Genomic DNA, 26795 nt, shown 5'->3' on the forward strand with positions numbered 1-26795 from the left:
CTTTTGAACCCCTTGCAATAGTTGAATTTGAGTATATGGGCACATGGACATAAGTGAAAAAAAATCCCATATTGGATTCGGTAGAACAAATCCTCTCCTGGGTTCCCCCCTCCACAGTACTTGGCCGACATCCAGAATAACGATCACTCAGTTATAGTCCATAGGTCTCCCCTCTGGCTTCTCACTGCCTCTCTCGGAGTCACAAGAGCAGTTAACTGCTCATCACTCCTGGCTCAGGTTAATGTTTGTTTGCACACCTAATTGACTTCTAATTATCCTTTGATAAGGGTATGAGTCAGAAGTTGAACTGTTGAGAGGTATTCCTCTCAAACCTAATACTACTTCAGCTAATGTTTTCTTCAATTGTGTGCCTGGAATTTAGATTTTCTCTCACCCGCTGCATGAAAAATGGGAAACAGTATTGTGTGCAACTGCTCAAATAGCTGCTATTGAATGGTAAAACTAGTGCCAGCTAATTAGAACAAGCAGACTTTAACAAATGCTTCTAAAGGGGCAAAAAAAATCCAGATCAACATGGGTTTGGGCCCCGAGAACATAATATTTAGCTTTTGACCAGAATTAGTCATTAGTTGTGGTGAAGACATCTGATGGTTATGTGTTGTTTATTTAATTTCCCAATTATTGGATACTGCAAACAAGTGTTGTGTTATTTGAGGATTTTGATTGCTATTCTCTGCCCTAAAGAAGCTTATTTAAAAAAAGTATGACTTTTAACTCAGATTTTTACTTATTCTGAAAGGTTTCACTATAGTTTACATTGAGTAGCCTTCCTTGCTTGCTGTAAATGGCACCCCTGACCAAGTTTCTTATTGTCAGGGGACTTAAATTTCAGTTGGTCTATAGCAATTGAGATGGTTAGAAAATATGCACTGCATTTGTTACTGGACCTGTTTATAAGTAATCACCGATTCTTGTAGAGAGAAACCAAATTGTCACCTATGTGATATTTCTTTGTCAATGCTCTTGTTTTCTGAACTCTTTCCTCACTCTCTCTTAAGCCCCCCACCACTTTGTCCCCAGTGGGCCACCACATCATGATCCCTCCCCGGGGAAATCTTAAAACGTAACGATCGCCCCACAAAAATGCTACAGTCACCCAGCCATGAGCTGATCCTCCCAAGAGCTGCTTCCTCGGTGCAGTGATTCTTTGCATCAGTGCCTTGGAGCTCTCTCAGATCACCATTGCAACTTCTGTTGGTGCGTGCCAACGGCTCCCCTAGACATTTCTCTCCTTTAGTACTGTATCCTTGAGTTTCAGAAAGGAGATGTATGAAACGCAGCCCCGTAAGGTTTTATTGTTCCGAATGAGCTACTCTAAGCACCACGGCCAGCTCCGTTTTTTTTTGTGCTGGAGTTGTTGAGAAGAAGTTTGTGCTTTTTGTGATAAATGTCCTCTTTTTCTTTGTGTCAGTATGAGTTATCATAACTAATTATGCCTTGTATGGTATATCCAGGGCCTTCCAACAGTGATAAACAACATTAAGTAATAAAACATAAACAGAGAAAATTTTACCATGAGGATTTACCTCATAGCTGTTGAATTAAAGCTTCATTAACTCTTTGCATTTAATTACTTATGTTTAGCCTGCTACATGCATCATATTTTCCAAAACAACTAGTTATTAAACTCAAAACTTTGCGATATGTATGCAATGTTGGTACACCAGTGAGGACAAGTCCAAGCATAAGGTGGAGAGTTAAAGGTCCAGAAGGTCAATCAAAATACAGATCTGCATATGTATGACTGAACAAGTTACACTGAGAACAAACAGAGCTTTCTGAAATAATCAATCTTTTGGAGCACTGAGTCAGTATTTAAATATTTGAGCCAGTGATTTATGTACTTTGGCTTCGATGCAAGCAATGGCAGCAACCCATTTGCAGCATTTATAATGTTATCACTGAAGTCATTAAGGTTTTAAGAGAGTTCACAGAGTTTGATGTTGCATGTTTGGACAAAAATAGCCACCTTCTTTTTTGAACATTTGGTTCGATGAGATGATGATTTTGGGCAGATGAAAATGGCTTAAAAACTAAGCCTAATCTTAATTTATATAATATCTGGAAAAACGCAGATGGTTATTAGCACGTGGCATGTTTCAATTAAGCTTGTCCTTGAATTGTATGCTGCAGTCCTTGTGCTAAAAGTATTTGTTTTGCAGAGGCAAGAAAGTAACTGTAGTGTATTTAGTCTGTTCTCAGATGTCAGCTTTGAGCTTTTATGGTGTTGAGAACTGACCACATGCGGTGTGTGTTTTCTCAGCAGTTGTCAGCCAGTGGTCCCGAGATCACAGTGAAGCAAAGAAAAAACTGCTCCAAATCTGTCAGACAGCAGAATGGTGCGTGTGTTAGCTTTTCAGAGGGAAGTTTTGACGGCACAGGATCACCGATCTGAAAGTTTCTCTGTCATGTTAACAGCAAAAGATGTGCCGTTTGATTTGTTATTGGAATAAATTACAGTGTTCTGGTGGTTTGAAAGTATGAAGGAGAGATTATTCTAATAAACCTATTTAAAGGCCACTCAGAATTTGACCACATTATTGTTTTAAGGACTGACATTTTTAGCAAGGGTCAGCTTCATAAAAGACCCATTTTGACAGCATGTTTGAGTGGCTCTGTTATTTTTCTAATTGAGAAAATTACAGAGATAATTGTGTCATTTGCCGTCTTGCTTTGCTCTTTTTTTTGAAGAGAAATCTGCAAGAATCACTCATTTTTCAAATCTGTCTTAGTTTTACGGTCTCTTCACTCTATGAATAGATTCAAATTGGATTTGATTCATTGATTCATTAAACAGTCAGATTTGGCACATCAGATGGTCTCAATGGCACACCAACTGCTGTGAAGTTAATAGTACTCCTTAGCATCAAGATGGGACCCATAAATAAGTCTTTACCATTGGTAGATTGTTTTCATGACCACCTGTGTGCTTCCCCTCTACCTGCTGATCAAAAGCTGGTCCTTGGTCAAATCCAGGATTAACTGTACCACAAACTTCCCTGCTCACCTCCTGGGCTACCTCCAATTAGATTTTGTTTACTTTGGATCCAGCCTTTGTTTTTCCCTTCGAGAGACTGGGTGGGGAGCATCTGCTTGCATGGACCATCTGCCTTGGGACTCAGGCCAGAGAAGAATAAGGGAAGGAGAAGTGGAAGGCTAATAGGATGAGATGAGGATACAGGGACAGAAAGGGAGAGGTGGAGGAAGACAGTGATGGATACATGGGGTGGCTGATTGGGGCGTAGAAGCGTCACTAGTGTTAACCGCATAATTGCTGTGGCGAGAGAGCAGAACATAAGGTGCTTGTTTATGATTGCTAAAGGCTAAAAGAAGTGGCCCGCCTTTCATGTTTATATTTCCACCCGCAGGCTTGTTTACGCCACAGATTCACTCCATTTGACTTCCTTGGATTGAGTGCCAAACAGCCGATGCCAACTGGGTGGCAGTGCTTGGCCTTAGCTTGCAAATGCATCTTTCTTTGTTTGTGCCAAGGTCATATTGAGGATAAACCAGATTCCCTGGTGCTCAGAAGAATGACAGAAAAAAAAACTTTGGATGTGACAATTCCCACCTTTCTGTCCAGAAATTGAAATTTAGGTGCTGCTCCAAACAATCCCATTTCTGCCCACGCTCATGGTTTTGTAGGTTTCCTACAAAAGTCATTGAATTTCATAATCATATTTTCCAGGCCTGTAAAAGGCATGGAACTGGTAAAAAACGTTGAACATTTTCGAAAAATCATGGAAATTTGTGGTATGTCATAAATTAAATGACCTTAATACAACATAATGGTGAATGTATTTTCTGTAGCTGACAACGTAACATAGCTCTAATAAGCATACGTATGACAATGTTTTGGTTATGTTTTTGTTCATTTGTCCATCACGAAAGTTTCTTAATTTTCTCCCAGGACGGCATATCTCAGTCTTCATGTATGCCCACTTGGCATGTCAAATAATTTTTAAGCACTTTGAGCTTTGGGAAGGGGCATGCATACTTAAATCACTGTATCTTGTATTTATTTTACAGCCAATTTTTAAAGAAAAAATTTTTTCTTTGTGTTTTTATTTATTTATTTTTCTTTATTTTTGGATTTTTGTTTTTTTAAATAGAAAATGTATTAAAAATGTAATTTGTTTTTCTTTTTGGAGATTTTTTTAATGAAAACTTTAAAATTTGGGACAGTTTTTTTTCTTTTGAGAAAACGAGTTTGACAGACATGTTTTCTTTATATATCACCAAGATGACACCATTTATCACATCCAGAAAGTGTAAAAACAGAAATGATCATTGGTGTTTTCACATTTCTCATGGTCCTTGAACACATCGTGTGGGATGCTGTTTGAATCTTGTATGACTGAAAAACACTGAACAAGTAGAAGAAAAACAAATATTTAGGGTCATTGAAAAGTCATGGAAAACTTATGAAATTTTGTCCATGAAAAATGCATGGGAACCCTGTTTATGAAGTGCTACGTAGTAAACAAAGTATCTCTGGAGAAGTTTATTCTGGGGAGATCAGACTTTTTTGTGGCACACATCAAATTGTGTTTTAGAAATAATATGGTTAGAGGCTGAAGTCCCTCCCAACTTTGTAGTATGCCCCATTAACATGTCACGGTGTTGTTTTATCTCAGTGTCTTTATAGGTGTTGAACAGACAGGAAAGAGTCAGTGATTTAAATTTCTGGTTAGCACAGTTTGCATAGATGTGCAGTGAACTGACTGACCTGCCAAGAAGTTTGTTGCACTTCTTCAGACTGGAAGGAAGATGGAGGAAATGCCTTTTGGATCCTTAAGCAACTGTGAAAAATGTCCATCTATTTTTAGGTTAAGTAGGCCACTAACATTTCATCATAGAGTTCAGCATCGGAGAGTTGACTTGCTCTGTATTTGTTACTTTTCCAGTCAGATAAAGGTCTATTGCATAACAATTTATTTTCAGTTGATGACTCCTATTATAGCAGTTTGCGCTGTGGCAAAGGGTTTGCGACTCTTGTATACAAAGTTCATGTGTCCCCTCATCACAGAGTGCATGTCTGTCAGGTGTGAGTAGTTCATTAGAAGTAATTTTTTCTTTTTATGACCTCTTGTGTTCACTCATTGTTTCTAAGCTTATTTTAAAAGAGTAAACTAGATTGCTTAAAAGGAAAATGTAGTAAAGCAAAACCGAGCGTAGTTATAACCTTCTGATCCTTTTCTCAATGGCTAACCTCGGTGCTTTCCCTGTGACGGGGTGGCAACCTTTTCAGGGTGTATCAACTGATACTGCATACTGATCTGATACCACTTTTTGATATGCAGTATGCCTATGCTGTCATGCTTTCATGGTCGTTCAGCATCCAGTGTGAACCCAGCGTTACACACACATTTAGTCAGACCTTAACATAGAGTTGAATTGAATAGATTGGCCTCCGATATCTGATCAAGATTTTTGAGTAAATATCAGCCCGATAAATTATTTTACTATTGGATTGGTGCATCCCTATTTTCAGCTGCATGCTGGGTAAGGCTCCAGCACCTTACAAATTTATTGGATAATTGCCAGTATTAAATAAATAGTTATTGGTGACCTTCGTGTCTTGATATAGGACTTAGTTTAGCTTTAGATTTATTCCCTCATTGTTATATAGATCCTGCTGTTTGCTGTTTTTCCATTATGCTCTGACATGTTAACCCTTTAACATTCACATCCTGTTATTGAGTTCAGCTCTTATTTTCATCTTTTGCTGCTTTGTTTCTTGAAGATAAAATATATTGTGGGACTTTGAATATTGCCTGGACAAATGAGTAATGGTGCATTACTATGTAGATCAGATTCAAGTTGTGAACTTTGTCGCTATCACGCCCCCAAAATTACTCTCCACTGTGCCCCGTAAAACCTGAAAAATAAGAATGATAAAATGAACATTGAGAAAACCAACAGTATGTCTGGTTCGATGAGTCTTTCCAAGGAGTCCTTGATGAAATGGTGTCAGAGCTGAACATCATACAGGCCATATGTGGAGGCAGGCCTGGCATGAGTGGCCAACTGGAGGGTCCGTCTGTCTTTCTTCTCGTCCCAATGGGGGGGCTCAAAAGCCTATTCTGGGCTCTAGTCCCTCCAAAAGTCCACGTCCTACAGGGTAGAACTGCCAGCACTTAATATAGACCACACAATACTAAACATATCTGTCATTCCGATGGGAGGTTATGACATGTAAAGCGTACAGACATGATTCACATGCCAGCCTCAGTCCATCTTGTTAATTGTGGTAGACCTGAAAATAGATTGGAAATATAATGACAGTTGGCGGAGAATAACAATGATTGCCACTAGGCTTATCTACACTGGCTTAAGTCATTATTTGTAGATGTTTTTCAATGTGATGTCAACTAACATTCAACCTTGAAAGGAAGAAATGTGTCTACTGGATTGCAGCTGTGGCATCCATGCAGTGTACAAGGCTGACACCAAGTGGTTATACACAGAAAATGATGTCTCAGTAGAAAAGACTCTTCATATATTTTTCAGCCAGTTCTTAAGCTTTAAACCTGCATACAGCGGGTAGATGTCTTTGCACCGTTTGCTGTGTTATGTATTTAAATACTTTATGTATTGATATTACAAGAAGATGCGTCTGTATGCCCTTTACCTGTTCGAGCCTAGTATGAGTTAATATCAGGTCAGGTGTGGGTTTGTGCATACTCATTGCATTACAGTCTAATGTGTCTTACATAACACACAGACCAGGTTAGGATTATATAGTTGGTGATGAAGCTGCCTTTTTTCAGTACAGATTAATTTGAACTGGGAAATATTCACAATGTAGAGGCTGAAAAGGAGAAATGGAGCATTTTTGCTCCAAAAATGATGAATCAGTTATTACATTTTTTGTTGATTGACAAGTGGAATGACTGATTGTTTTGGCAGTGGCTGCTTCTTCAGTTTCTGCTTTTAATTTAATTTTGAACAAAAATATTTGTACATAGTTAAGTGCAGACCAGGTGATCATTTTTAATGGCGTCTGTGGCAATATGGACATAATATTTATTTGTGGTGGACCGCCACAATTAAATCACCTGACACCACAAAGAGATATTTGGAGCTGGACTTTTAATTAGGAGCAGAATATATGGCATATAAAATATCCAAAAATCCATTTCTGGTGTAGTATTAAAAAGCAGTAATCTGCTCAAAATTAATCAAAATCCCCCTTTTTAAATACAAACATCCTTCAGTTCTCCTGTTCACTTTTTGGGTTAATTTTAAAGTTTATCAGTTATTCAGTATTTTTATTGTTATTCTTGAAAAATAATATTTCATACCCATAAAGTATTACCCTTACTCAGGGGGCGTCAGTTAACTCAATGATATAAATGGGGTCCCTTAAAGAAAAAAGTTGGGAACCACTGGGTTAGGCTGTATTTTATGTTTCTCATGACATTTTGACGTTTCTCACAACATGTAATGAAGATTTCTTGTCAGTAGTGATTTTTTTTCCTTCAAAACAACTGCGTTTGTCCTCATTGCTTATACAAATATAGATGATAACTTTCCTGAGCTTTACTCTACATTGGTTATGCAATGGCAAAAAATTGCCCCTTGTTTGATGAGCTGAAAATAAGTGTATCCCCAGAGAAAATGAAAGTGACCTTACAACGTAAACCTGCTGATAGGCTATATTCCATTGTATGCTTCACTGCCACAGTGACACGCATCCTTACACCTAAGGTGTCCCAAATCCCTCTAGGTGCTTGTATAGTCACCAGCGCAGTGTCTCTGTACACGCTGACCGATAAAGAGCCACTGTTATCTTCAGATAGCAGGCGCTGCGGCTGAATAATTTATGGAGGCATTCCAACACACTGACTCAGAAAACGACACACACTCACAGAGGGCAAAAGTGGTAAAAGGTTTTGACGCGTGTCTCTGGAGGTGTATGTGTGGGTTTGTGTCAGGTTGTATGTGTTCAGAAGTGTGTGTCTTCAAAGATGTGTGTCTATACATACAACTTTCTCCTAGCAGTATGTGCCGTGTGTTTGATTTTCTACTTTTTTCATGTTTTTTTCCTGCTCTCAAACTAGCTGCTACATTGGCCCCACTGCCACAGTCCATTTAACAAGTGGAAGAGGAAGCAAGTCTTAGACAGACCACGGAAATGTGAACTGATGGACTGTCCGCACTATTCATTTTCATTATGCTGAGTTGCCTTCTTCCAAGAGCTTTGTCAATTACCCATTTAAAAAGTGCTGAACCCTTATTCGTGCAATAATTAATACTGGTGCATAATTGAAGCATGGTAATGAACAAATGCTGTGATTGACACATAATTGCATCAGCAAGATTGTTAGACTGGTATCACAGCCCATTTTTCATTATCTTGTGTGACCTTTGTAACCAAAGCTGTTGATAGCTGTAATTTGAATAAACCAGTTGCATTCTGGGCCTGCAGGACTCTGTACATACAACCAGACTGGGAAGGAAGCTTCTCTTAGTGCAAGGTTACAGAAAGAAGTTCTAGAGATCTTTTCTTCTGCAAATCTGACACTGATCTTGGTTTTCTAAAGGCCGGTATCGGACGACTATCAGATTACTCGGGCCATGGTTCAAGAGGTGATTGTATCGATTTCAGGTCAGATTAACTAAATAAAGGAACAACTACTGTTTCCGCAAGGACGTAGTTATGGAGCTCTCGTGTTTCAAAACGAGAAAGAAAATAGATCCGGGATATACTGTGACTTCACCAAGATGAGCCTACATTTCCCATCTTTAAATACTGCATTGCAGTTTGTTTAATCCACAGGGCTGTTTCCCCTCATGCTTTCTTCTAATTTTAGCCGTCACTTTGGAGGACAAGGTCACGGTGGGTGTGTGAGAAATTGGGAAGGGAAAGTGTGTGTTGGAGAGAGACAGCCTCGATGAACATAGCTCAATGCTGCCTGGCCCTGCTGTGACTACCAACTGACCGGCTAACACTGAACTGTAGGGTGTCTGACCACCATGACATTGGAGCTGGGAAGGAGAGATGCCATCGAAAGCAGCATTTCAAGCTATTGCAACAGAGAATAATGAGCACTGATTTATGGTTCTGACTTGTGGCAGCATCTTTTTATAGGGTTCTGCAGTGGCTGTTGTTATTGTGTGTGTGTAAAGTTTCTCTGGGGCAGACTCGGATGAGGCAATAGTTTTTAAAGGTTTAGAAATGCTAAAATGCAATGTTTCCCATCTTTGTTTTATTTATGTATTTATGCCATTGTGACAAAACAAAGCAAAACAGACAAAAAATGAGACTGACAGGGCAGAAAAGTCGTCATGCTTAGATTGTAATTTAGAGATGCATGATATAGATTTTTTTCTAGGCCATACCAAAAGAAAGATAATTATCTACTTCTCATGACTGATGTGATAACTAATAATTTCACATGTTTGTGAAATTCTGACCAGTTCTGACTCTTCCTACCTTCCAACAGTAGACTGTGGAAAAGAGGGAGATTTCCTGGGGTACTGACAAATCGCCTGCCCTCAATACCCCTGTCCCCATATAACCCTTCACAACAGATGAACAAAAGGTGTTAAAGTCATAGTAAATGGTAAATAAATGAAAAATCGGCTATAATTTAATTAACGGAATAAAATATCACAGTAAAAACGCCCCATTGTCATCCAATAACTTTTGGCCCAATATATATTGTGCATCTCTAGTGTAATTGTAGCATACAGCCTATTCATATACAGCAAATCAATCAAAAACAAAAGCAACAAAACAAAAAATTCAAGAAAGAACTAATATAACTAATATACATGACACAAAAAAAGGTTTTCACTCTATGAAGACATGGAAAATCTTGTGAGGAAAAGAATAATACTTTCTGGCTTCCATCCACTTCTTTTATTGGACCATAGCTTCATACTGGACACACAGGAATTAAAACAGGCGTATTTCCAAGTACAGTAGATTTCATTACAACCTTTTATAATGATTACATGTAGGCCTAAATTAATGTTTTAATTTCCATAAGATTTAACATATACGTAGGAGTCTCCACTCAGCTGCTGTACCCCTAAGAATTAACATTACACCTGAGTAGTGAAGGCAATTAAAGAACTCTACTTATTAATGTAGTGGTGAACGTAAAAAAAAATAAATAAATAAAGGGGTTGAATTCATGTTATGTTGCTGATGCTGCTGGGCAGCAACCTCCTTTGCTACGGTTAATGGCTTCTGTAATGGGCTATTGCGTTATCCTTGCAAGGTTTTATGGAAATGCAGGGCTTGGTTGAAATGAGCCTGTTGTCTTGAATGTGTGTCTTCCATCATTTTATACTGAGACAGCAAGGTTGTTAATATTCCTAAAGCTTTTCCAAAATCTCCTGCAACACTGAGACAAAAAGGCTGGAGTCACGGTCGGGCTTCAAGGGACAGGGGAAGTAAAAGTATGGGAAGTTCTGTGAATTACATTGATCACATTGATGCAATCTGACTGCATTGAACCTCTTCATTTAACACTGCAAACACACATTTAATTAAATGTTTCGCATGTTGGCTCCCTGAAATAGGCGTTTGAAGTGTTGATGCAGAAATCATAGCATCCTGATATTTTTTGTTTTAAATGGTGGAGACTTCCATTCTTTCAGGAACATGATGGTGTTCAAAGATTGTGGACGTTTAGTATAAGATGTATCTCATTTTAAGAAGTTTGTCTATCATCTCTTTAAATTATGATGACATCAGATGCTAATTAATAAATGCTAACATCTGGAAACACAGTTAAAGCTAAGTCTGATGGGGCAAGCAGCTCAGTCTTTTGGACATATGGATATGTTGGGAACAATCTGTTGACTGAGCGAAATCACAACAATAAAATCCAAGTTGTAAAAAACAGGAATTATCCTAAACTAAACTGCATTGTGTATCCACTGGAACACCGCTTACAGCAGAAGTTGAAATCCAGTAAAAAGTCTGTTGGAATGTCAAATATTTCATTTGTTTGCGGCTTGTAAAGGGCATCTTATTTTAATGCAGAAACACAGCTGAGTATGTAAATCCAAATGCATTTTTAAAAAATGAGACATGGGCAAGGGGCACACTCAGAAAGGACCTGAGGTAAAACACATGACATGATAATGCTCATAATTATTCAGTAAAAGGGGAAGCTGTTTGTGTGTGGCCTCAGGCTGTGACAGTGTCTTTGTTTACATGTGTATGAAGAAATACTGCATGCAATGTGAAGTTGTTTTCTGAAACATTTCTTTTAAGATGATTAACTAAATGAAGGGATAACATTAATAAATGTAGAAGTAACTCAGTGGAAAGAATTCAGTGTTTGATATCTTTCCACAAAACAGCATTGCATGGTATATTGTAAAGTTCAAATTACCCCGTGGCTTTCATGAAGTCCTACTTTTCCGGTCTGGAAGGTTACACATGCCCCTGCCTACATATACTCTCAATACATTTCTGTTTATACAGAGAGTATTTACCATGGGACAAGAAAAAAAACCTGAAAATGTATCCACTGCTGCAAAGTTTTGCTGATGAAACTGAAGCATATACTCTACATTTACTACCACTTCAATCAAAATGAAAAAGGACTTCTTTTTAGCAGCAGTTTCTCGTTGAGTTGCATCGTATCACATCAAATTGATGTACTGATCTGAACTTACTGACTTAATCATCTTGCTTCCACAAATATTCCCCATCTTCCAATTACTGACAGGTTATTGTGGTAATTAGCAATTGCCATTTAATGTCATGTCATGTAATGTCATGTATTGCGCAGTCCTAAATATCAGTAATACATGTTTTTTTCTCATTTGTAATAGTTTTTTGATGAGATTTTTCTTAAACTTCCAAAAAACACATAGGATTCCTATAAAACTCAAAATAATGACCTTTTATCAATGAAAACACAACAGACTTTTATTTAAAGTATTTACATGGCATTGCCATGCATATGCATGTCTAATTGAATGCCTGTGAAATCTTATTAGAGATTTCTGAGTCTGTTTCTTATGCATCTTGGAGGTTTAGGTTTCTTGGTGCAGCTGCAGTTGTTGTGTTCATCCTTGCAGGTCCAAACAGAGATGAAGCTGGAAGATGTATTGTCTGACATGTTGGCAGCACTGGTTTTAATGGCCGTTTTGATTGGTGGTATTTCTTTTTCCACTGATGCATTTTTCATCTGCATCATCAAGTCTGCCTCTTTGCTCAGAGTCTCCTGCATCTTCTTGATGTCTGACTTTTTTTGAATGTAGGCTTTTCTCATGTTTTCCATCTCTTCCTTTTCCATCTCAAACGCCTTCCTCTGCTCAAAGATAGCATCTTTTTCAGCATCAAAAGCCTTTCTCCTCCTACATTTTTCCTTCAGTTCTTTATTGAAGGCTTTTCTCTCCTTTTCTATGTTGTTCTTCTCCAGCTGGAGGGCATCTCTCATCCTCTGCATACCTGCTTTTTCCTTAATGTAGGCCTTTCTCATCATTGCCATCTCTTCCTTCTCAATCTTGAAGGACTCCCTATCATCAGCCATAGCATCACATTCAGCTTCAAAAGCCCTCTTTTTCATGCGACGTTCCCTGAGTTCTTTGTTGAAGGTTTCTCTTTCTTTTTTCATGTTCTCTTTCTCCAACTCAAAAGACTCTCTCGTCCTCTGCATGTCTGACTTTTCTTGAATGTAGGCCTCTCTTGCCATAGCCATCTCTTCCTTTTCCATCTTGAAGTCCTTCCTTTCCTCACATATAGCATTTTTTTCGGCATTGAATGCCTTCCTTCTCTTACAGTGTGCCTTGAGTTCTTTCTTGAAGGCTTTTCTTTCATCTTTCATTTTGTCCTTCTCCAACTGAAAGGCATTCCTCATCTCAGTCATGTGAGCACTCTCTTTTTGAAAGGCCTCTCTCTCTCTGGTCAGTCTTTGCCTTTCCATCTCCAGAGCCTCCTTCATCTTTTTAATGTGTGTCTCGTCACACAAAAGTTTTTTGGCTTCTGCCTTCATCTGCCCCTCCAGCATGTCTTCCTCCAGAGCAAGTTTCAAACATCCTGCTGCTTCATGCAACAGAGACCTTTCATCTCCGCTGCTCTGGATGTGATGCAAAGCTTGGCTCTCCATCACTCTGATAATCTCAGGCTGGAGGTGATCATATTTTTTACTATCACTGGTAAAGAGACAGTTAGCCTTGTTGTCCAGAGGGATCTTGTCTCTCTGAAGGTGCTGGGCATTTTGTGCCAGAAACTCTCCGCCCTGTGCTTGCTGGTGTTGCCAAAGCACAGAAGGGGCATGGAGATTCATCTAGAAACACAAAAATACAACATCAACTTGTTGTGTACTGATAATCAGTAGTGTAATGATATAACACTCTAGATCGATGTATCAATTCAGTTATCAATGATCATGTGTTTTTGATAAATAGTGAAAATATTGATACATATCTGTCCATGTCACCATTTTCGTCCAATCACACAACGCTCCCTTAACGTTTAAACTAGTGTTGCACCATATACTGACATCAGAAAGGCATTGCGATACCCCGTTTTTAACAATGATACAATACCCAGTTTTATCAGCATTGTTTTTTTAAGATTAGCAGTGTTTAATAAGAGCCCTATTTCCTATGAACTGCATTGGTATATGACAGCGGCTACGCAGGCCAAGAGAGATAACACATCCAACGTAGCAAAACATCTCACCGAAAGACATGCCAACTTGTTCAAAAAGCAACGGGTAATAAATGTGATTGAAAAAATAAATAGTACCCAGATATGACAAACTAGTGTGATTCATTTTTTGACAAGCAAACTTTTTTCACCATTGCAATGTGAGGAGAATATTAAGGGTCTTTAAAGGCTGTTTGGTTAATTAGGCATTAACTTTTCAGTTAGCTTAACAATGTGACAAACATCTTTATACGCAAACAAAACAATGGTAACATTAACTTCACCTTAATTTGAAAGTTGCTAAAATTATATTCACAGTTATGCAGATCAACAATACCAGTTATACATGATCCATTTAAACTCAATCAGTACTGCTAATTGTAATCACTACATACATATTTTTGTCAGTAATTATTTCATAGGAGGCCTATTGAGTCTTGTAAATGTTTAATAAGTGATACCTGGTTGCAGATATATAGTCCATCAAAGAAATCACACAAACTCAACTATAGGGGAATCAGATTACTGCACACAATGTAAAAGCTTTCATAACACTATGGCCTTGATCTAACTATTTACAGTAATCTCATTTCTTATATTATAAATGTACTAATTTATCATCAAAACACACCAACAAATATGGAAAAAAAAGAAAAAAAATGTAACAGCACAAAAAACAATTGTATTGAGCTTGAAAATAAAAATAATAATGCCAATAACTGTATGTCTTGCTAGGATTATTAGCCTGCAGTAATGCACTAAAGTAGATGACTTAATACACCTCCTTTGCGTGGGACTGTGCTTTACTCAGCACATTTCTAGTTTTCTATTTATATGTTCAAGGTTTTTGCCATGGCATCATTTCAGTGCCTTTATCGATACAAGTATCATATCAAAGTCATAATTTGGTATCATGACATTAATGATACCAACATTAATTCAAAAAGTGCTAATGGCCTAGCACCAGGCAGAAAATGGCTAGTAGCCGAGAAAAAGACAATGAGGATATTTTATGTCTTTCCTCAAAATCAATCAATTAAATCAAAATGAAATCTTACTGCACATTTAGGCAAAAGTACTTACCACCATAAAAGGTGGGTCTTGTGAAAGTTCCATCGGAAGTTTCAGAGTAATAATTGCAAGTGCAATTGGTATTTTGCTTCTCAATGTCTCAGTGTGTTCAATCCTCTGCGATCTCTCAACTGAAATGACTGCTTTTACCACAGTTCTCTTGAGGTAACTCTACCAAGAGAGTTCTTAGTTCTAAGTTCTAAATTCTAAATTCTATGCATCATAGTACAAGAAGTTTCCCAGGATATCTCAGCACAACAAACTATACTTCATACTATCAGAGCTCAATTTCAATTTAAATCAACTCAAACAACCTTGATCACTGTTAAATGAGGGCCAAACATATATTTTGATATTATAGAAAAAAAAAAAAAATATCAATAATCAAGTCTATTTTGTAAATAAACACCTGTGCTTCTTCAGATGATAAAATACCACAGTTTAATCTCTTTGATACACTCTTCACTGCGTTACAACTATATGTCATCAGCTTCAGCTGTCAGTTTCAGCTGTACTTTGTCATGTCACAAATTAACAACAGTGTGTCTGTTCAGAACAAGGTGGTTTATGTACACAACTGTCATCAAAGAAAATGTTGGAAATTCTACCTACTCTTCAATCAATCCATTGGTTAAAAAAATCTGCATGTTATCTCTGGATTAGCTAAATTGGCACTGAGTGCACTCCACCTGGTTTTGTTGTGTCCACCAAAGCGTTTCATTTACAATGGAAGTGCAGCATATTTACACTATCTGACAAATGCCAGCAGTTTGATGAGGCACAGTGTGTCTATTCTGCACTAAGCGCTGCACTTTTGGCTTTTTTTTTTCTTGTTGCTAACAGATGAAAAATGTTCAGCTTTGAGTAAAATGGTGTTCTTATCACTGTCACTTTTTACCCAGCCCTCCAGTCACAGTGGAGGAGAGAGAAATGCCACAAGGACCAGCTGTCACATCCTACGTGTACAGGTGAAGAATAACAACAACAATGGTGAAGAAATGAGTACTGCTGGCCATAAAGACCAGTGAGTCCGTCCTCTCTCCTTACGTGCTTCAGCCTTCCCTTTATGGAAAGCAAGGGCCAGAGCATATTTGATCTCGTGGCACCATTTTTAATTCTGCAGATGTTCTGTAACATAACAGCCAGACGCAACCAAAGCGTCTCAGCTGAAAAACCAAAAACACCCCCAGCTGGGTGTTGTTGGATGAGCACATGGCTTTTAAATGGGGAAAAAACGCTTTGTTGGACACACGGCCTAATGAAAGTAACACAAATTGTTTGACCAATGAGAATTTGCTTGCACAAGAGCATATCAAACAACCAATATTCCAAATAAGCTCTAGTAATAGCTTTTTGTCTGTCTTTTTTGGAGGAAAAATGTAGTATTACTCAATCTCCTCCATACTCAACCAAGCCTTGATGTCTAATACCAACTCTGTACTTATAATATAATATGATATTACTCTAAATCCATTCCACATGAGGTGGCTGTCTGAATTGATTTCTGAATGCCTTACAGCAAATTGCTTCTGACATAATCAATAGGTGTCTGTATTAGAGGAACAATGAAGATTTAAGTGCACAAGGAATCCACAGACTCAGTCGTACGTCTCATACACAAACTGTATAGCACCTAGAAGTCTGCATTTAGCAGCTAATGTATGTAGACTATATTTCAGTATTCATTTTTTATGGATTGACTTGAGCAGGACAGATAATCATAACCAAGTGTGATTGGGTCGGAAGACTCTTTCAACCATCCCCCGACAACAACAACAACAACAACAACAGCAAGCTGTAAACGCAACATGTTAGCAAACAGTTCCCTTTTTATACATCCAGCATATACTGAATAACATGGCATTCACTTGTAGTCATAATAAATCTAATAGCAGTATTCACTTTTCGTTTTGCTGTGATCTTGTCTCAACCAACTCACAAGAAATCTGTCTGGCACTTAAGCTGCTAAATGCTGTCCAACCTTTGTCTGTCACCTGCATGGTGCTTGACCATTTGTGTGTATTGGTTTAATCAGAGATTTCTGCCAAAAAAAGGTGTATGCTTCATCTCGAAAGGAAAGTGAAAGTGAAACTGAGAAAAAACAGTCAAATTTTGGGTCATAAAACCAAAGTAGTGCGTTGATTTGAAGGGACCTTCCCGATTCGGTGATAATCTTTTGTGGATATTTTTCTACCAGTGGTCTCTTTCACAAACATGGAGTCATTCACCTAACTGTTAATAGCAAAATATTGATTTGTAGCGGCTTTGAGAAATCTGGTTTTAACACAGAAGTCCACTTTACCCAGTCTTGGAGTTAACCAGTGCTCAGCTAAGGTCTTCTTGAATATCAATAAGCAGCAATGGCTTCTGAAATGTAAATTATTCAATATACTGGGGACAAAGCTTTCAAGCCCTCTCCCTCAGGGTGTGGACATACCTCAGGATGTGCTCACCTAACAAGTGTTAACACAGGATGGGTATATCATGCCTTAACACTGCAACCAATCTGTTCGCTCGTTCCATGCAGGCGTGTGTCTCGGCCTGCTGGGAAAGGATGGCTCTATTCCCAGCTCCCTGTCCAAGACCCCCCTTTGTCTTCTAAGGCACAGCACAGTATATGCTCTGCTCATCTCAGGGGAAGCAATTAGATTTAGCTTTGCTGTCTCCCCTTAAGCATAGCCATCCATCACTGCACGGCAATTAATGTTATGCGCATTTAAACGTAAGCTTATGCCCATTTGGCCGAAGACCGAGGACAACTCATTTGCATAAGGTGTATGTAAATTTCTGACACTTACTGTATGTCGCAGCATAAATAAAAGAATTGCTTTGAGCAGTGCTGACAAAAATCCTGCTGCCAATGTATTCTGGAAGACATCAGCACTGTGGTGATAAATTCAGGGCAGTAAAGTCTAATGACTGTGCTGTGGAATGCATCATCTTTAACCAAACTCCTATGGACAGAGTTTTGGTAGTGGGGCAAAAAATGCTTAGCTATGCTGTGAAGTTAGACTGATTTGCCCTATCATTTTTCTTATCTTTAATAATATTTTAAGTATCTGTCTTGTTAATTAAAATGATAAAAAAGAATTTGGCACACACTGAGATCAGAGGAAAGGGTCAGTTTCAGGGGAGTGGTCCTGGGAGTTGTAGGGATATTTCAGATTCACAGATATTCCAGCAGAGTATACAAATGCTGCTGCACTTCAACTATTGTAACATTTGTTTTCCTTTGTTGCCATCCATCTGTTGAAGCTGTGACAGTGAAAACATTATCTTCTCCTGCCTTGTTTTTCCCTTATTTCTTTTTTCTTCTAAATGATTTTCTTTCCCGTTGCTTTACTCAGAGACTTTCTCCTTGCTTTGTTTGAATAATTGAAGTCGTATCAGGGTTAGTCTGATTCCCGTTCCATATAATTTAAGACATAAAACTTCATTTTGGCTTTTTTGGAAACTGATTAACAGCTGTCACAATGTGGTCACAAAATTGATGGCGAAAACATGGCAGCTGCTGATTCTTCTTGAGGGCTGGGAATGCTTTACGACAGCATGGATCATAAATTGTAATTACTTGTTACAACTCATTATTTCCCTCCCATCAGTGTGTCAAATGTTTAATTTGTCAGCTACCTACAAAACTAGTGACATTTCTATAAACCTCAGCTGTACTTCAGGTTGTATGTCTAAAAGTTAGTGTAAATTAGTGCATGTTAGCTAAGCTAAGAAGGTGAATATCAGCATCAGTAAACACCAATTAGTCACATCAGGACACGGGACCTCTGAGCATCCTGTGGTGTGTGGCCCCAGGGCGTTGGCTGCGGATCCTTTGAGTTTTTTTATTTTAATAAAACTTTTTTTATGAAACAAAAGCCATAAGGTCACACTCAAATGTTCTCTACAAAAGCAGTCATTTAAAAAAAAAAAAAAAAAGTAATACGTGTGTGTCCCTTTCAATTATTCATTGTACCCTATCTAAATTCACATAGTTTTGTGTGTCCATAAACGAAGCACAGGAAGAGCTCTCCACAAGTTATTTATTAATTTATTTTTGACTCAGCTGTAGTTTGTGATTCGCAGGTTCGATAACTGATCTGTTTCCGGTCAGAGCTGACTTTTAAATATGCTTTTTTGCTTGTTGTTTTATCTGTATTTTTATGCTAGTATGCTGCGCTCTTAAAGGTGCAGTACATAATTAAACTGTATATATTTTTCAAAAGCACTCCTAATGAATGGTCCAGCTCCAAAAATAGAAAATGTATTTGCAGAGGCCCATGTTTTAATCTTGGTGGGCCACCACAAATAAATGAATGTGTGGGGAACCCTGGACTCATTCATACTTGTTGGAATAGATGCATTTTAGTCTAAAACAGAAAAGCGTTGTGGTACTGATAAATTGAAACTTTAGATTTTTCTGATGTGAGACTGATCTGTTGCAGGGAGTAGACGTGTGTGTGTGTGTGTGTGTGTGTGTATGTGTGTGTGTGTGAGAGTGTGAGAGTGTGAGTGAGTGTGTTGAAGGCTTTCATATGTTTTAAGGGGCTCAAGGAGGACCATCAAAGAGATTCAATGTGAATGCAGAGCCACCAGCATCTTTGACTCCCCCCTCTTCCTCTGATACTTGAACAAAAACACACATGGTCCTCTAACTTGAAGCCAAAGCTGTAGTGTCTCCCAGCAATTCCCTCTCTCACCCATTCACTCTCTCTGCTTCACAGAGCGGTCCTCGCTCTCCTCCACCTCATCCTCCTCCCCCTCCCACCCCCTTTCACACTCTGTTGATCAGCTCAGGAAAGGGAAAGTGCTCGTGTGAAACCTGAGGATCACTTGCAGACTGAGGAGGCAGAGAGAGCGTGCACATCGTGTTTTATCCTGCAAGGTAAGATGATGCTCAGAGGGACAATTGATAGCAGTTACCTCTCACACTGGACATCAATTTCAGTGCATTGAAGGATATGAATTTGCGATTTGAGAGCACACCAAAAGCCCTCCATTTAGAGCAGCTGATGATTTGATGATATTTGTAACTTTTTTTCTTGAAATGGGACCATCAGGAAGAGTGTAATCATAGTTCTGAGTGAGGTGGGGTATCGCTAGGGCATGTTTTATTTAGTAATGTTATAAAATCTTGTTTGTTTTACACTGGGATGATTATCTTGAGAAAATCAGGATGTTTACTGGTTTAATTTGAAAGCCTATTCGTGTTAGTCAGCAAAGGATCATTGCAGACCAGTGTGCATTAAAAAAATCTACTTTGTATATTTACTATTACCATCTCTAGTTCTGGAATATCTTGAAGAATAACTTACATTCTTTAAACAGCTAAGGATACATAAGAGAAGCATTTTCGGGCTGTAAAAGGGCATGCTGAAATGTCTTGCATTTCATTATGCCCATGCATTACTGGGGGCAAAGAACACACTAGATTAGCATATGTTCTCAGGTGTATTGCCTGAACTCGACAGTTTGTTTGCGTGGCTGTAGCTATTTGTGTTTGAATGTTTACCAGAGGCTGTTAAGGGGTCATTTGAATTATGAGGCTAATAATAATCACCTCCTTGCTACAATTTAGAATAACATGTATTGTGAACTCACAGCCCTTTCAGAAGTACCCAATTATTAGGTGTGTATCTGTGCAGAATTTACTCAGGCAAAGCAAATAATGCCAAACTATATTTAAAAAATAGAGACGATCCAGCCATGTGCTCACCAACCAAGAGGAACCAGTTGAGGGAGGACCTACAGCACTTGCGTAAAGACCATGGCTTCTCCAAGAAAGTCCTGCTCAACTGCTGCCTGGTGCGGCGCATCATCACCTGGGCCTCCCCAAACCCAAAAGGTACAAAACTCAAGATTTGGAAGGATAAATGTTTGTCATCTTCATAGTCTAGTCAGAGTTGTTCTAGATTTTTTGTTGTTGCCAGGTCACCTACCTGATAAAATGAATTTGCTAAAGTTGAACAAGAAAGAGACTAAGATGAATTGCTTTGGTTTGTGATTACATCTGATGTCTTTTGTATCAGAAAAAGTAGGATGCCTTGATATTTAGAGTGAAGGACTATGGGTTAATTTTTGTATGAAACAAATAGTGGGCTTAGAAGCAGAATCAACTGTAGTTTTGTACTGGGATCTGATCTGTTTTTTTATTTTAGATTTGTAGTTTTTTGGAGCAAAAAAGGAGAACAGCTGTTTTTAGGCCTGTGTGTTTCCTTTTGTTTGAATAGCAGTACTGAAGTACTGAAATTTTGGTGGTGGTCAGTGCCTGGTGAATTTTGGCTTTCTGTTGCAATATTGCCCTCTCAGTATCCCGATTCTGCTTTTGCTTTGCTTAAACTGTAAACTGTTTTTAGAGGCTACATAAATAGTTATTCACATAATAATAGTAATTTATTATAATTATTATATTATAATAAAAATTATTATGATAATGGAAATTTCAAAGAGAAAGAAGAATGTAGTGTTGTGTTGTTCATTTATTCATCCCATACTCACATAATTATTTATCACATTATGTATTTAAAAATAATAAAAACAACAAAAAGTTGCCCAAAACATAATTTTTCAAGGGAAAAAACTTTGTTATTAAAACTGGAGCTCAAAGTCCAGGAAATCTTAGAAGTAGAATGTGCACTTAAAGATGACTGCACGAACTAATGTGTGTAAACGAATTACAGATATTTGAGATTAGATTTAACTGTAACTCTATACAGGGCAGAATGTACTTGTCCAAAAAACACTCAGGCTGTCAACACCATTGAAAACATATTAATGCGGTATTGATCAGTCATCCTTTCACCTTTAGAGGAACACCAGAATTTATGATTTTTTTGGGGTGACAAATGGTCAGAACGCGCTGCACCATAAGTCACACTAGACAGCTTCAGTGAATTAACGCTTTTTGAACCTGGATCAGTATTGATTACTGCTTGGGTTATATATTTACAATGGCCTTATAAAACAGGATTTATGGCAACATTTCCTTGCTACTGGAACAAGCAATTTATCAGGTTGAAAGGAAAAGTTGTCATTGGCAAAGGCCAGTACATCACATTTAGATATATCGGGGATAGAATTAGCCCTCCTTTCTTAAATAAGAAACAATTAAAATTTTGCTTTGTCTTAACATGCCTAATACCTTTTTTTGTAAAATAATATGTTATTTAATTCAATATTCATGCACATAAACTGCAGTTATGGACTTATCTCAGATGATGAAAATGGGAAGGATCTTACATTTGGCTTTTTTTCTGGCACTAAATGATTTATGCGCTTCATTTTTCTAAAAGTGTTGCTAATGAGAACTAAGCTTTTTTAGTTTTTTGTGTTGTTTTGAGCGTTTATTTGGCTGCAGTAAAAGTTATGAGATTGCACTTTCTTTCCTCATTTGTTCTGCTGTTTATTAGTGACACTTGCTTAGTTCCCTTGATTGTTTTATAGCTCAGTGACATGTCAGAGCATTACCATAAAAACCTGGAGCTTTTTGTAATTGGCAGGTGTTGTTCCACATTGATATGGCTTGTCAGATAAATGTGTTGTGTTTGGGTATGATTTAGGATGCTATTAAACAGTCATGAATGTCACCGTAGGGACTAAATGACATCTGCAGTGAGGATTTTACTGCAGGGGGAAAAACAACAACAGAAGTACTCCCAAACAGCTGTTCTTCATGAATAACAGAAGCATATTCACCCTTTGCAGAGAAAGAGGAAACTTTTCTTATTTTGTATTGATTAGATTGGTGTCAATGGGGCAGGTGCAGTCTCTAGATCACATAATCAGTGTAGTCTCTTCTTGTGCTTAGCCTTGGGTTGGCCTCTGTCTCTCTGTGTGTGTGCACCTGCACAGTTGTCATTTGAATCTATCCCTTTTATAACACGCGAGCTGACGGCCACAGCTGGAACCACACCGGGACCCAGGTGTTTCTGTCAGGCACATTTGAATTAGACAGAATGTTTGTTTAGACTTTCATTCTTTTCACTGCTCCTTTTTCATTGGAAACATGCTGCCTTCATCCCAGGGCTGGCTGCTTTTTCATACCGACTTAAGTTTTAGCTCAAGGTGGATTAAACAGGAGCACAGCGGTACAAAGAAGGACAATAACTTTTTTACAATAGCACTGCAGCAACTGAGTTTTCTCCCTTTATTTAGGTAAAAGATTGAACTTTCACTTGCCAAACCACTGAGCACTGCCGTCACCTTTTCTGTATTTAACACAGACATCAATAAAACTATGACTAATAGAGCACAAATTAACACAGTAATAATAATAATTTAACATCTACAATGGATTTAAGCCTTCTTTTCTATCATATTTCTGTTTATAGGTGTTCCCGTCATTAGGTGACGTTAAAACTAATAATATAATCCCCTTGTGTTTCCCAGAATAACCTCCCAGCATGCAGATGATCATACTAAAAACCTGCCAGGTGGCAATCACACCCTCCGGATGTTGGAGCAGTCTCCTGAAATTGAGCATGCTCACTAAAGCAGGTGTTTCTAGAAATACACACGCCCCATGTTGTGCCCAAAGGAGAGACTTCTGCTCTGACAGAGCATGATACAAATCCCTGCTGTCTCTTTAAAGGAAATAATGACATATAGCACTGTCTGTCCCAAAATGGTGATTGCCTGTTTTTGGATTATACTCAGCCAGTTGATAATTTATTAATAGGTGTTGTTTAACAAAGATTAAATAAAGAAATATGGCATTTTTACTTGATATGAATGACCAGAGCAGCACTTTATTTATATTATTCCTATGTATCATACTCAAAGACAACTATTTCATGTTTAAATTGAGTTTTATTGTCAGTTTATTGCAAATATATGGCAATATGATGCCAGAATTGGAATTTGATTTTATTTATGCTCTTATTGTAGATACCTTAGTATGTCTTCTACCTCTGCATTATGGTCAAAATCCATCACTGTATCTCATCTTTACTGCCAGGAGAGGGCAGCATGCTACAGAATAAATGAATAAATAACATGATACATTGTTTGCTGCATCGAGAGCAGTTCAGTAGCAGTGCCTTGAATAGAATGCATTTGTACCAATTTCAGTCTGAAGTCATTTAAAGTAATCATTTTATTTGTTTTTGATTTTATAACCCAGCATGTGTCACTAACATGTAGATCACGTGCTGCAGCAGTGCCTGAAAACCTAGAAAAAAGAAAGAAAGAAATAGTCAGTCTGCAGGCCATTTAAAAATGACAATGCATATTCTTAATAATGCAGCATGCTGCAGTTGTTAAAGTGGCATACATACAAGCATTGGCATAATATTAATATGAGCACAGTCCAATATATTCCAATACAACAATCCTGCGTGACAATACTCCCCCTGAATACATCACGTGCCTTTCAGCACTCAGGTAGTGATGCGCTCATAAATTCTGTGAATGTCTGCACTGCAGTAGTCATTCAGTGGCCCCAAATGCACTCAACTCAGCTGAGAAGTGTTGCTCTGCCGATAGTGGCATGGTGGCACAATTTTATCATGATAACATATATATATGAATATGGATAACTGACTTGCATTATGCTTTATAATTTGACATAAGACATAGTGTGAAGCATATCAGCAGCAGCAAATATCACTCATGGGATTTGCCAGCTTATTCTTTGTTCTCTTTGGCTGCAGGGATTTTTGATTAAATTATGAACACTAGTATATTCTTTTGGTCTCCCCTTTTTTTTTTTACAGTCAAAGATGAATGTATTTCATTCTACATGTATTTATTCCAACAGAATATATTGCTCTATAAAAAAAATCAACAGCATAATGTCATTCAATACCCACCTCAACCAGTACACCTCTCCACTCTCTGGCTTTACTCAGATCTGTGTCAGATAAACATAGCTTTAGAGCTTCTCCTTATATATATATATATATATCCACATGCATACCCTGTGACTCTCCATAGCCTTACCTGTGCAGTATCCCACCACCTTCAGACTGCCTTTCAGGGTCATGTCCTTTACAATAGCAGAGAAATGGCCTGGAAATCAATTTACTTATGTTTTGGCTGATCCAACAACATTGAATCCTTATGAGGAAGTTGTAAATTCAAGGTTGCATATGTTCCAAGTCCATATGACTCTGCGTCGGCAATAGCTGTGCCTGCGGGCATCATGTTTTCAGGATGTCTGTCAGTCCGTTCCATACTTTTGAATGTGGTAGCTCAAGAATGCCCTGAGAGAATTTCTTTCTCTTTTCTCCATTTGGACTCAACGATGAACTGATTAGATTTTGGTGGTTAAAGGCCAATGTCACTGTAACTTTCCGTCTGTCTCGTTCTAATGAATGTGATGTCTCCAAAGGGGCCTTTAAGCAATTTAATCAAATTTGGCACAAGTTTCCACCAGGACGCATGGATGTACTGATTTGTATTTGTTGGTCCAAAGTTAAAGGCCAAGGTCACTTTGACCTCACAAAACATGTTTTGGCCATAACTCAAGAATGCAGCCACTAATTATGACAGAATTTAACACAAATGTCTAAAAAAGAGATGAGGAAGTTATGACATTTTATATCCAAAAAGTCAAGGGTAAACTTCACTTTGACATCATGATTTTCTGCATAATACATACATATATAACTTAGGAACAGAAGGGGGAGACATTTGTCAAATATTGCATTAGTGACATGAATCTGCCCACCTTGAAACTGTGCTGATTGTATAGATGCTGCCGGGTTGTGTGAAGCATCCATGTGTAAGAATATGTTGCTTCTTTGCAGCAAAATATGAAGTGTTGTTAACATGGTTTCATATAAGTGCAGACAGACATTTATTTAAACTGTATCTGCAGCTTGACTGGTGGTGGTGTAAGATGTATTTGTGATAACTCACATCTAAAACCCACAGTCTCCCTTAACTGATTTGAATGTAATTGCTGAGAGTTTGCTCACAGTGTGATGCCATATCCAACAGTGCAACAACATGATGAGAAGCTTTATTAAAAGGACCCTTAAACCTTGAGACATAATACCAGTCACCATGATGGTCTATTTTAGAGGAAATGTTAAATAGCAGAAAGAGAGTCCTGGGGTGCGTGTCCCTAATGAGTGTAATTCTCTCCAATGATACAGCACACAGATTTCTTTTGAATTAGGAGTCACAAATTTGTCACTAGCTTTAGGTCATATGTCTGCTTTCAGTAAAGCAACTTGCTTTCCATTTTAATCTATTTTCCCACTTGGTCAAGAGTGCAGGCGTCTGTGGATGTAAGGTGGAAATGGGAAAAGGCAATGATGGATTAGAGGGGAAGTTGAGGCAGCATGCAGCCTCTCAGATCGGAGGAGAAGGGAAGAAGAGCGATTGCCTGGGGACCGCTGGCTGGCTTGGACTAGACATGTCCTACTGTTGTCATTCATTTGATTCATATGTTGTGAAAATGGTTGTTGGAGAATGAGGGGGAAGGATCCAGGGATACCTTTCCATGACATTAATCTTATTCACAGCGCAAGCTAGTGCCGGTGACAGCTGGAGAGAAAATATTTTATGTTGTTTACAACTAATGGGCTCAGAGATGACGAGAGCAGATTTTTTTTAAACGCAGGGGCCACATGTTTTATATTTCTGCATACTCGTAAGCTGCATATATTTCACCTGCAGAGCTTCTGCTGCATTAGCAGGTTAGTTCTATTCTGTTATGTTTTTTTATTATCCTATCCACACTTTGCTATCAGTGCATTTTTGTTTGTATTAAAGTTTTTCAGCACATAAAATAAGTTAATAATCATCACTGCTTTGTTATGACCAGCAGAAAGCTCTCTGCTGGTCATTGTGCAATGCATTTAATACTCTCTCAAACAATTCTATAAATGGCTCAAATATCACCCAGTTGAAGCACTTTCCATTATGTCACACAATAGTGAGCCTGGCGTTCTCTTTCGCAGACTTGGCTCTGACCCTCAACCCTCTGTTGATAAACAGGGATTTGCAGCTAACAGCCAGGGATTAGTCGGAGAATAGACGACCCCAGCGAACCATGTTGTTTGCAAAACACCTTAAAGGAGCCTGTTGACAGACAATAACACTCACACTCCATTCTGTCAATTGGATACAGCTA

The 26795-nt window shown here is 38.2% G+C and overlaps 1 protein-coding gene across 3 annotated transcripts in view; it reads left to right on the forward strand.

The window, feature by feature from the left end:
• Positions 1-19514: 19514 nt before the first annotated feature.
• Positions 19515-26795, forward strand: part of kcnip4a (potassium voltage-gated channel interacting protein 4a) — a 134511-nt gene continuing 127230 nt past the window's right edge. For all 3 annotated transcript variants that reach the window (XM_042511812.1, XM_042511813.1, XM_042511814.1), the window contains exons 1-2: positions 19515-19598; positions 20407-20558. In XM_042511812.1, coding sequence (XP_042367746.1) covers positions 20420-20558 — 139 coding nt within the window. In that variant the 5' untranslated portion in view covers positions 19515-19598; positions 20407-20419. The remainder of the gene's footprint in view (positions 19599-20406; positions 20559-26795) is intronic.

Source organism: Plectropomus leopardus, chromosome 23, assembly GCF_008729295.1.
Source record: "Plectropomus leopardus isolate mb chromosome 23, YSFRI_Pleo_2.0, whole genome shotgun sequence".
Lineage (NCBI taxonomy): Eukaryota > Metazoa > Chordata > Actinopteri > Perciformes > Serranidae > Plectropomus > Plectropomus leopardus.